We start from the raw sequence: 12,983 nt of genomic DNA, 5'->3' as shown, positions 1-12,983 counted from the left end.
TACTTTTCTGGGATGGGCTTTGTGTGAGTCTGATAGGGAAGATGCAGATGGTCAATGAAGAGATAATTTATTCCAGGCACTCAGACCAAAAGACTTTCTCCAAATTACGTCACTTAGGGATACTGGAAATGGCTGTATTGTAAGTAATTTGACTCCTATAATATTTGAGAGTTAAATGTTATCTTCAGCCCTTTTTGGTTACCATGACAGCAGATGTGACATTTCTTTGACAGAAAAGGGGGGGAGAGAAGGAAGGAAAAGAACCAGGGTTGACCCTAATGATTTTAGAAAACTGTACTCTCCAAGTCTAGCTTGTTTTGCATGCATAGTGGTTAGAATATATACAGAGTCTCAGAGCAGAATGAAAAGAACTCAGAGGGAGGTGGTAGAATCTTCTCCTGGCAAACCACAGATATTATGTGTGGTGGTGGGTTTGAAGATGTGGGGGATATGTCAAAAACAGACAGTATAGTACATGCAATAGATTGTCACATCCTTATGGCTTCAACTGCTCTATTCACCATGTTTAAACTGCTCTATTCACCATGCTCATACTGGTCCTCACTCTGGTGCTGAACCAGTCTTAGAAACTAAGTGCAGTGTATTCGGCCCTAGGAAGGGCTCAGCCAAGCCACTTCCATGACAACAAAGGATTGCAACTCAGAGTGATCAGCACTATAATGAGGCAGGCCTGGATTTCACTGATGTAAAAAGCTGTAACACTGTTCAAAGGATTTTGCTCTGTAAACATGTAAACAAAGATGTTTTTCCTACTTCTTAAATTTTAAACACTTATTCAGGTCATTACAGTAATACCTCAAGCACTCAGGATCAGTGATGATTCAACATTCTATTGTTGGGGGGAGTCAATCATTCTGGCTAGACAGTTTACATTTTTACCACTTTTCTCTATTATAAAGGAAGGAGTCTATAAGCTATTACATTGAAGGGAATTTATTTATAGCACAAAGATCCTAAGAAAGATAGTCATGTTTTTTTTCATTTATATTTCATTCATAAAATTTGATTCTAATAGAAAGAAAAACTGTCTCAACTGGGTAGTAAACTGAGGGCCTAGTATATCATGCTGTCATATGCGATGATCTCCAAGAAAGAAAAGCAGCACACTTTACTTATAGAGACCTATCAGCAGCCCCTGCAACTATCAAGGAAGATCAAGAAGTAACCTCAGTTTGTGGCCCCAAAAGGAGAACTGTGTAGCATAATCCAGGAGGCCATGAATGGGATAATGGAGCCTCCAGGCAAGAGCTGAAATTCTAAAGCATGTGTTTTATTTAAATCAGTGCCTACAGATTCCTAACCATGCCATCTTTTGTCCTTTCTTTCAGAGCCATGTTTGACTATGACAAGAGCAAAGACAGTGGGCTGCCTAGCCAAGGACTTAGTTTTAAATATGGAGACATTCTCCATGTCATCAATGCCTCTGATGATGAGTGGTGGCAAGCCAGAAGGGTCACACTAGATGGGGACAGTGAGGAGATGGGTGTCATTCCCAGCAAACGGAGGTAAGATTCATCTCTCTCTCTCTCTCTCTCTCTCTCTCTCTCTCTCTCTCTCTCTCTCTCTCTCTCTCCACTCCCTCCCTCTTCCTTCTCCTCCCCCCCTCTCTCATATGTATGTACAGGTGTGTGTGTATGTGTGTGTGTGTGTGTGCGCGCGCGCGCACGCGCACGCGCACGCATGCATGAACTATCTAGGGAGTGGAAATGCAGAATGGGAAGAGGGGAGCCTGCATACAAAATGACTATTTAAATGTGATAGGCATTGTACAGGAAAATTGTCGGTGGTGACAGGTGACAAGAATAATAATTTCTCATTCTCTGCATGTTAGGATTTTACCAAAATTGGTGATTGTGATGAGGCATAGCAGGAAAGGGAAGAGCTGCTTCAGTGATTCTCCTAGCAGCTTTATTGGAAAGGCTGTGCTTAGGAGCCTGCATGCCCATTGGTGACCAATGCACTGATTCCCAGGGTTCAGCATTTACCAGGAAATTCTACAGAACGGCCAAATATTAAAGGCAACTTACCACAGTAAGGCCCAGATGCTTGAGCCGTGAACTGTCCTGCAGCTGGGTGAACAGTTACTTTTTCTTCTCTTAAGATATCTTGTTCCCCACCCCAGCATTCCCTTCAGCTGCTCAGATCTTAGATCTATATATTTCTTGAGCATATCAAGCCCTCCACTTCCAAATGCTTCCTCAACTCAGTTTTTGAAAGACAGAAATAATACTCACAGCAGCTAAAGTCCCTGTGTGTCATAGCTACTAATCACCACCACCAAGGTGTCCCATCTCATGAATGTCTTGCCAGCACAAGACATGGCCTAAGAAACAAACATCGACTATGTCAAATCTAAAGTCAGTCAGCATTCCATCATAGGTGGGAAGGGACCATGAGTCCCCGCCCCTAACTGAGGAGCAATTGACAAGCGATGGCTTTGAGGGAAGGGAGAGTTAATTTTCATTGGAGGTGTCATCCCTGGTAGGTTGACCGTACTCCAGTGGCTGGGTCTATATCCACACATATATGGGCACTAATTGAACTGTGGGTGAGAGGGGCGAGGGAAGAATGAAGAGACATGAAGTTGGAAGGAGGAAGAGGAAGGAGGATCCAGGAGAAAGGTGGAGGGAGAATCCACTCCACCCTCTAGGTTCCAATCCTTCATATACCCACCACTTCTCCCTCCCAGTTGTGTGTATGCTCTTTTTAATCCACAGAGTTTGTGAAGCACCAAAGCAGTTATTCTTAATACTACTTTGTTTATGTGCTTGTGCATTTTCATGTAAAAATAAAACAGTCATGTCAATAAGGAGGCCTCTGCACTCCAGGGAGCCTCTGGTGGTGGATTAGTATTTTTCCCTGGTGCAAGAAGGGACTTTGAGAGCCCATCCCACGTGAAGGGTTACACTCTGGCCCTGGACACATGGGGAAGGGCCCAGGACCAGCACAGGAAGATTTGGTGGACTTTGCAGAGCCCCCTTTGAGGGCCCTACCCTGCCTGGGGAGTGGTGGGTGGATGGGGTGGGGGGTAGGCTGGGGGTGGGGGAGGAGGGATGGGGGTGAGGGGAGGGAGAGGGAGAAGGGACTTACATGTGAAACAAGCTTGTTCCCTAACTAGAACTAATCAATAAATAAATTAAATAAATAAATAAATAAATAAGAAAAGAAAAGAAAACAGTCAAGATGACATGTGTCCTGGATTGCTCAGATTCAGTTAACCAAAGCTGTCTGAGGAGCTGTTCTTGGAAGAGCTATCATGTTCAGTTGATCCCAAGGACAGAGGCTGAGTGGAGGAACAAAATCTGTCAGGAATAGATTTCATTTCATTTTCAAGAAATCGTTCTTCTCATCTAGAGATGCTCTAGACTACCCAGGAGGACATGATGAAAGGGTCTCAAACTCTAGACAGGAGGGTTGAACCAGGAAACAGTCTGGTGCTTTCCAACCACAGGTTCCTGTGATTCTAACCATCATGTCAATAGCCATTTGTTCAGTCAAGTGATCATCATTTCCCTCAAGCAACAGCCTTCATAAGCAGTTTTCTACTTGCTGGTGATCATCCTTGAATTGGCTTTTTCATATTTGAAAGAAACCATCTTTTTTTTTTTAAAAACCATCTTAACAGCCATGCAACAGCTGGCCTGAAGAAGTAGAGTAGTAGTTTGTTCAAGTGCTGCTGTATTCATATTTATTTACATTCTTTTGCATATAGATATCCCACCTTGCACATGCATTTTTATTTGTTCATTCATTCATTCATTTGGTTTTTAAAGACAGGGTTTCTGTTTCCGCTCTGGCTATCCTAGAACTTACTTTGTAGATCAGGCTGGCCTCAAACTCACCAAGATCCACCTGCCTCTGCCTCCCAAATACTGGGATTAAAGGCATGTACTACCACTGCCCAGTGGCAGATATATTTTATACAAAGTAGAAATATATTTGCATTTATTTCATTATAAAATTTATATTATGAATATTTTCTGAGGGTTTAATTATGTTAAAATGTTTTGTTTAATGTGTTATAAAACTAGTATTGTCTGATTATATAAAAAGAATTTTAGAAAAATATAAGGAAGTCAAAATCACAGATAATCCTACTTCTTAAAGAGCCCTCCCTCACATGCTAATTTCATGTCATTAATAATCCAAATGAGAGATGGCTCAGCAGTTGAACAAGACTGCTCTACCAGAGGATGCAAGTTTGGTATTTCTGTTCCCAGCACCCACAATAGGTGGCTCAAAACTGACCACCTATTTACTCCAGTTCTAGGATGATCTGATGTTTGTGTTCTCTCCAAGTACCTGTACTCATGTGCGTATATCCCCCAACATGCAGATTATTAATAATAAAATTAAATATCTTCTAAAATCTAAGTAAATGTATTCAACTGGTAGATGCTTCAAGTCATTAGCTCCTTTCTCAACTTCTTCCTGTGTTTGTGTAGGAGTGTAGAAATAGTTGGCATGGGTAGAAGCAGTGCATGATTTTACCCTTTACAACAATGTCTCTCTTTCAATGGTTCTGTCTAATCATCCAGTGCAAAAATTATATGAAAGCTGTCAGCCTCCTCTTCTTCTAGATAATGAATAAATGTATCCATAAAATACTCTTAGGGTATGTCAGACCTGGTGTTAAGCCCTTTGTGTTTTTTAGCATGTTTAAGTCTCATTACAACTCCTTGGATATGATACTGTTTCTGTGCCCTTCATACAAATGAGAGAAATACAGCACAAAGAAGCAATTAGTTTGCCTGATATTACCCTTGCAGTAAGTGACAGTGCTAAGATCTGGATTTAGACCATAGCATCTTAACTCATGTGGCCTTGCCTTGGAAAGGTACAGTGATAATAGTTGATGCAATTCAATTCAGTTAGCCTTGCTTTGGGTATGTCTATGTGCCAGGCATACCATGTGTGTTATAGGAACACTACATGAATGTCATCATTCACAGGAGCAGCATATTAACACTGCCAGCTACCCCATGACTAAAGCAATGAGGACTCCATTGTGAAGATACCAAGAGAAGAGAAAAGGCAATAGACTGAAAGATGGATTCCTTTACATTATAGCTATGACCATATGTTGAAGTCTTTGTTTCTTATATAACTCAATAGTGTCTTAGTTATAAAATATGCAGACTTATTTAGCTCATGTTTCTGGAGGTCTGACAGCACAAAGTTTAGTGGCCATCTCTGTTGAAGGTTTTACTTATTAGGCCTCTAAAAATCCTAAGACTTTACAGGGCATCCCATAAGTGAAGCACATAAAGTTTGACCCCCACTGGCTTTTATAACAAGGCCACTCTCACAATAACCTGTAAGTCCAACAGTGTTTTAGTTCATAAATGGATTAAACAATTGTGAGAGCAGAATACTTGTAATACAACCATCCTTTGACTGTTCCACCTGCTCCACTCATTAAGACCACACAATGTTGATTAAATTTTAACGTACATGTTGGTAAGAACATTAACTAATAGCACTATGCATCATGCCAGATTCTTTCAAATATATGATTTCAGTTTAATTTTCACAGAAGCCTCAAAGAGCAACTGGAGGTAAGAGAAGTAAAGTAACTTACCAGTTAATGTGCCCAAGTCTTTCTAATAGCAAGATTAAATGGCTATATTAAGAGCACTGCTGTAAGGTACTTTTAAGCTGTAAAATTGGAATTCAGAGATCCCAAGAATCCTGGCAGAATCACACTAATAGCAAGAGGCTAAGCCAGGATTTGAACATGCACCTTTCATATACCTCTGTGAGCAACTGTAAAGGTTTCGGCTCTCTTTGGCCCTACAGCACTTCAGGCTTAGGCCACTCATTACTTATTTTTATCATTCTCCTAGCAGAATACCTGACATGTACAATATGCATGAGGAGAGGTTGATCTTGGCTCACAGTTTAGGGGGGTAAATCCATGACATTGGTGAAAACATGGCATCAGGGTTCCATGATTATGGGAATATGAGACAACTGTCTGTTACATCTCAGTAGAATCAGGAAGCAGAGACACAAGTCTGGCTAAGACCAGATCTGCACTGTAAGCCCTGAACCCTGCCCAAGCAACCTTTCATCTGAACCAAGGTCCCATCTCTGCAGATCCCACAACCTTCCAAAATTGTACCCCAAATTGGGAAACAAGTGTTCCAACATGTGGGCCTATGTGAAGAACATTTCACAGTTGAACAAACTATTACAAGCATGCACTGGGGGATGCCCTCAAAGAGAAGCCCATGCCTCTGGCTCACCTAGCAGGGTTGACAGTGGCAGTAAGCACTTAAAGCGTGTGTTGCCTCCCTATTACAAGGTGAGGAAATAAAAACTACTGGTGCATGTGGCTTTAGTGACACTTAACCATAATATCTCCATACCCTTACATACTGAGCTCTAATTGCATCAAACTCGACTAAACGTTCACCATATATGATCTCATTTGGCCTTTGCTGTAACTCTGCCATCTCTTTACTATTCAAAATTGGCCAACATGAAAAGCTACCCTAAAAGGCTGAATGCCTGTTCCAAGTCAAAGATTCAGGAAGCAGAAGTAAAGGAGAACTCAAACCCACGTGTGACTTCAAATTCTGGGTTCTTAGCATAGAATCTCTGTTTGCTGACATCACATGGGTTAGAGTGGCCAAACCAGGAGCTAGCCCACACTGTATGAATCCAAGTTACCATTCATTGATTGCTGAATACAGCCCTTATCTAACATTAATTAAAAGCTTACTCAATCTCTACCTCACAGCATCTATTTATGTGGATGGTATTTCAGTTTCCTCTCAATTAGGGCCTTAAAAACACAGGCATAGCCTCCACCAGAAACAGATCATATTTCCCCTGTCCAGTGCTCCAATCAGTTATGCTTGGCTGGAACCTGGAAATACCAGATGGAAGTTTGAGAAAGGGCAAAGGACTTGTTGAAATGCAGTCATTTGGTACTCTCTGGAGATGCTAAGCATTAGAATGGATTTGTCAAGCTCTGCAGTCCGGTTCATGTTATTAGTACTTTGATCAGCAAAGAGTCTGGGTGAAGAGGATTATGTCTGCTTAATCAATCCATATTTATTAATTGAGCCAAAGTGTGAGAGGGAAGTAGTGGTTTACTGCTGTTAGTGCTATACATACAGGTCCACCATTTCCTTAAGCAAAGGCCTTGGAGCCTTAATATATCATTTTGCCAAAGGAGTAACAAAGGAGAAGGCACTGCTATTCTATAAACTAGATTCTTTTCTAAAGTTTCTATGTATTTTTATGTGTATGGGTGTTTTGTCTGTATGCCTTGTGCACCTGTTGCCCACAGAGGCCTCTGGGACTGGAGTTACAGACATTTGAGAGATGCTCTGTGGCTAGGAGTTCTCTGGAGAGCAGCTGGTGCTCCTAACTACTGAGCCATCTCTCCAGCCCTAACTAGACTCCTCCTGATAGAAAATGTGGTGAAATGGTGAGCTTTTAATAGGAAGCACTCCTTTCTTGACAAGCCACTTCAAGTCCTTCAGCCTGAGTTTTCATAGACAGGTCAAGAACTGATAAGCTGCCAGAGACTTCATTCATTCATTCACTGAACAAAGATTCACACCTTTTGTTGATTCACATATACTATGCACCCAGCTCCATGTCCAGTCATGAATCATAGTATAGGTTATAGATAAAATTGGTTAAGTGCTGAGCACACCTTTCAATCCTTGGTGTACACACAAATGAAGACTATTTTCCAGTTGTCAGATCTGGAGCATTTGGTACCTAAAGAAAAAGAACGCTGCAATGTTGAAAGCCCTCTCTCTCAGCCTTAGCTCTTGTTTCAGGGGATAGGCAAGTGACTCTATCCCAGGAAGAATTCAGAGAATATAGAGGGTTGAGGCAAGAAAGATAAAGTAACCTGCAGCCGTTTTCACTGCAGAGAGCCAGTGGAAGCAGTTCTTCATGATGGTTAGGTGCAGTTCCTGGTATGCTGAAAAGAGACCAGTTCAGTGTGTGCCATGCAATGCTAGCAAAAGAGCATTTAGTTAAACTGATATCAGTTTCTAAAGCAAATTTGTTCTGAATTTTGAAGCCAGCCTGCTGTGGTATATTGATCCCTCCCTACTTATATGCTTAAGTCTTGTTGTGTACAATTCATATAAATCAGAATATTTGGACAAGGGAAATAGGAGGAGTGGGACATAGCATTCGTGAGGAAATTCAGCCTAAGCCTGTAATGGCTCTCTATTGACTTTTCAACCATGCTTCATGCACCCTCGTGTTTGTTGAATATCCAATGAGTGAAGTAGGCAAGACAGGTCTTTGAGTTCTATTTCCCCAAAAGCATGGCTATGGACAGACACTGGTGTCAGCTGTTAGCGGAATCAAGTTCAAACTATTCCCATAACCTTCTAGTCTGCCATGCATCAAGCCTCAGCTTTGACAGCCACAAAATGGGGTTGACAAGACCTGTGTTGCTGGGTTATCAAGGGAACAAGCAAGATGACACAAATAAGAAAGGGAACCATTAGCATATTAAAACTTCAGCTGTCATTTATATTTCCATCACTCACAATACTTCCCACCCAAATAAGAAGCAAGATGTTCCAGTTTCCTACCCAAGTGAACACAAGCAATGTCTCCTTAATAAGCTAGCATTTTCTTCTTTTACTTTGACCTGTGTTAAGGGTTTCTGGTTTTGTTTGTTTGTTTTGTACTATTCCATTTTTAATGAGAGAGACAGAAAGAAAGAATGTAATTTGGGGTGGGTAGGCAAGTGGGGAGGATCTGGGAGGACATGGGAGAGGGGCAATCATAATCAAAATATATTATATGAAAGATCTATTTCCAATTTAAAAATATTGACAAACCACAGTAATTGATAGGTAAGTGTGTGTGCACTTACGTGTGCCTGACTATATTCTTTGTAAACAAAGATCTAAATGATGACCCCACTAAAATTGGCCTACATTGGGGAGGGCCTAGGCCCAGCCCAGGATGATGTGGTGGACTTTGGTGAGCTCCTGTCAGAGCCCTACCCTCCCTGAGGAGTGGAGGGGAGATGGGGTAGGGAGCAGGTGGGGAGTTGTGGGGAGGGTTTTGGGGGAGGGGAGGGAGAGGGAGAAGGGATTGACATGTGAAGCAAGCTATTTCCTAATTTGAACTAATAAAACCATGCTCAAAAAATAATAGTGAAAGGATGACCTTAAAAATATGTTAGGAAATGTGGACTGTTCTGCCCAAATAATTCTTAGGTCAGAATACTGCACTGACCTTGTGTCATGTACGCTTGTGGCTTCTGTGGGTTTGTTCAGATTTTATTTGCATTCTCTAATCAAATAACCACTGTGTATTCGCCACATGTTGCAGTCATTTTGACAGTGGGATGAATCAGTAGTTCCCATCATTAGCCAAATTAATGCGAAGGAGCCAGAATAAAATTAAACAGTTTTAGGAAAATCTGAAGAGGTGAATTAGAATTACCATTTGAACATAAACTCAAAGAGAGGAGAGAGTAACTGATGAAGCTCTGAGCAGGCCTCTTCATGAATTTCTTCCACTTGGCAGTTTATCCTAAGCCTCTTGCTCTCCTCCCAACTGTTATGTGTTGGATGGATACAAGGAGAGATTCTCAACACAGGTTTCTCTCCATGAATATATTGCTTTAATAAATCTGATGTTAGATGTGAAAGGTTTTGTTCAGCTTTTCCACTCAAACATTCTACACTGCCACTGAAATAAATGTATTCTGAAACTTCCTTCTGTAACTATAGAAACCCAGATCCTCAGTGTTTCAGTTGGAAACACAAAAGAGTTCTCAGTTAGGAAGTAGCCTGCTGTTAATTACAGAGCTATGAATAGCTTAGTCTTCATAAACCATTAAGTTTCTATAGATTTGGGATTAATTTTCTCTCACTTGCTCTTTTCTTTCCCAGAAAGAAAAAAAATGAATTAAAGCTAGCCAAATTTAAACAAAGTCATGTTACAGCAGCCTACCAAATAGTCTTTTTGTACAATGATCATCTACTGAAGACCTGCTGTAATATTCTACTGAGGGTTACATGCACTTGGACTAGAGAACTATACAACTTTGCATACTCAATATAAAACGTTTTACATTTCTTCTTAAAGAAGAAAATCAAGATGTAACGTACTTCTCGATAAAATTCAGCGGTGTTGTGGCTAGCAGGGAATAAAAACAATGTTTTTATTGCCATTATTGCTCTTTTTATATAAATATAAATATATACATATATATAAGCTAAAAAATAAAAAAAACTTAAGTACACACAATAAGGAAATATATGGGAACTTAATAGAACAGGTGTTTATATGAAGTAAGAATATTTTAATGTGATTTTGTGTAACTGATGATTTACATTAATGTCACAGAGGCACTGACTGCTTTTATATCTAATTATTATGTTGTACACTGAACACATTTGTTTTTTTTCATTTACTAACCTCATTATAAAATCAACCAGCTTATTTTCATGATGCATATGCAGTTATGCAGTAATTCAACAGTCAGTTGTTTATTATATATGTGGTTGATGGTTTATGCTTATTTTCTTTATTATTAGGTCAAATCTTAATGCTGGTATGTTTTAGAAATAAATCTTTTCTATATGTTTTTAATAAAAAAAATAAGTTTTAGCTAATTATTCCACCCATGACATCAACCCTAAAGACTATGCAGAGAACTCTGGAGATCTCCTTTGGTGCCTACTTTTGCCTAGATGAATTGTTAATCATGCTCCAGTAACCATTTTTAATAAAGGAAAAGATCCCTCGGCATTAAATAACCAAAAAAAAACAAAAACAAAAAAAAAACAATGTTTTACTGTAGAGACTTAGAAAAGTCAAGGAAATACATAGATTCCTCTTAACTTTAGCTTCAAACAGGAACAAATCAAATTTTATTTTTCTGGTATTTCTTAAGCCCTTTCTCTATCTACAAACTACTGTTTCCTATCCTTTCTTCATATTGCCTAGCTTATGGCAACAGCTTCTGAACATACACCAATCACCTCTTTCTTCTTCCCTTCCAGAATTCTTTTCCACTGCACCATCGTCCTTTCTCTAAGATATTAGTTAGAAGGGCTAGAGAGAAAACTCAATAGCTAATGGTGTTTGCTGCTTTTGCAAAGTACCAGACTTCAAGACCCAGTACTCATAACTGGCAGCTCACAAATGCCTAGAATTCCAAATGCAGGGGACCCAATAAGCTCTTGCATACACATGAGCATAACTACATGCACATACATACATATACACATAAGTATAAATAAATCTTTAAAACCATAGTTTGATTATTCCACCTTCCTCATCTATGCCTTGTTACTTTTACCCAAGTCCTCGAGTGTTCAATGGAAGAGAAAGAAGAGTTCATATTCACTCATGTGTATTTGGAGACTCATATGTGTAGGGATTCATGTGTACATAAACCCATGGTGTCATTTCTTATGCCCCCTCCCCTTTTGTAAGACAAGAACTCTCTTCGGCCTGAAATTCACAAAGCAGGCTGAACTAACTAGCCAGCTACCCTAGAATCCAATGATCTCTGTCTCTTCTAGGATTGTAAACTCATGCCCTGCCCCCTTCCATGCCTGGCTTTTTACATGGCTTCAAACTCAGGTTCTTGTCAAAAGCAAGGACTTTACCTGAGCTATCTCCACAACCATATCTTTTTTTAAAGACGTTTTGTGATTTCATATAGGCCAGTCAGGCTAACCTTGAGCTCTTATATCCGATGTTGACCTTGAACTCATTGTCCTGTTGTCTCTGCCTTCAGTGGTAGGTTTCAGGCATGTGCCAGCACACCTCACCCCCAACAGCCCATGGAACTCTACAACTTCACCCAGCCTTACCTCATCCTGTATGGACCCCATGGCACAGTCCTTCAGGTTCCTAGCTTGTTAGGAACTGTAATGCATGCTGACCTTTTCCCACAGACAAGCTCTTTCTCACCCTTCTAGCTTCAGAATAATGGACACCTCCTTCCAAGAAGCACAGCAGCACTTGCCACCTTTCTTCTCCTCCTCACAGTGGCACTGTGAGGAGTGCCTGTCTGGCTTTGTTCTTGCTAAGAACATATCCTGACAAATGATCATTACAATCATGCTTTAAATGTTTCCTTTTCTTTATTCCTATGTCCTTGATTAAAAGCATGGCAAGTGTTCATTAGTGGCAGGTAAGACAATGATGCTGCAGAAATGACAGAAGGACTCCTTGAAGAAAAATTCTAGAGTACATGTAACATATTGGTTGCCAAGTGGAGCTACTGTGTAATACTTCTCTTTAATAGGAGTGTAGGAGGGAGGAGGAGGGGCTTGTTGGTTTCTACTCTAGGTATTAGTTTTCCTGGGCTGTGATTTCCTGATATAGATTCTGGTTGATTCATAATCATCTCAATAATTTTTATCTGTTACTTCCAAATATTAGGACTTTCAGTACATGTAAGACAAAAATTTCCAGGAATATATTAGAAGTTTAGACAATTTTTACCAAGGTGTTTTTATCCTTTCCAAAAGAAACAAAACATTTTAGAACACATTTTATTTGAGTTTTAGGGATGAGAGGAAGAAATGTTTTTTATTTAATAAGGAGTTAATCATAAATGCCTTGCCACTCAGTTTTATTTTGTTTTTTCTTTTTAATTTTCATTAGGGTGGAAAGAAAGGAGCGTGCCCGATTGAAGACAGTGAAGTTCAATGCAAAACCTGGTGTGATTGATTCAAAAGGGGTAGGTACAAATTGATGGAAACATTAAGTTCTCTCAGTTACTGTAGATTTAGTGATAATTAACATTCTGGCTTTTAATAGCAAAAAAAATAATAGCACCACTAGACAAAAGAACACTGTCACAAATATATTGCTAAAAGTAATGTCATTTCTGATAAAGTGGGTTTATTATATGTTAACTACTGGGGACAAAGCTAGTGATAACAAAAATGATGTGTTGACTATACTGAAGATGATAAAATATAGTTATGGGTTGTCTT

At 39.8% G+C, this 12,983-nt stretch overlaps 1 protein-coding gene across 3 annotated transcripts in view; it reads left to right on the top strand.

Annotated features, from left to right (window-relative positions):
- The window catches only part of LOC107977363 (disks large homolog 2), a 1,172,797-nt gene that overhangs the window by 1,099,769 nt on the left and 60,045 nt on the right, over positions 1 to 12,983 (top strand). For all 3 annotated transcript variants that reach the window (XM_035442394.1, XM_035442396.1, XM_035442395.1), the window contains 2 exons: positions 1,350 to 1,526; positions 12,649 to 12,724. In XM_035442394.1, the coding sequence (XP_035298285.1) occupies positions 1,350 to 1,526; positions 12,649 to 12,724 (253 nt within the window). The remainder of the gene's footprint in view (positions 1 to 1,349; positions 1,527 to 12,648; positions 12,725 to 12,983) is intronic.

The sequence above is a fragment of the Cricetulus griseus genome, chromosome 3, assembly GCF_003668045.3.
Source record: "Cricetulus griseus strain 17A/GY chromosome 3, alternate assembly CriGri-PICRH-1.0, whole genome shotgun sequence".
Lineage (NCBI taxonomy): Eukaryota > Metazoa > Chordata > Mammalia > Rodentia > Cricetidae > Cricetulus > Cricetulus griseus.
Note: the sequence above shows the minus strand (reverse complement) of the source record. Positions and strands in the feature narration are given on the sequence as shown.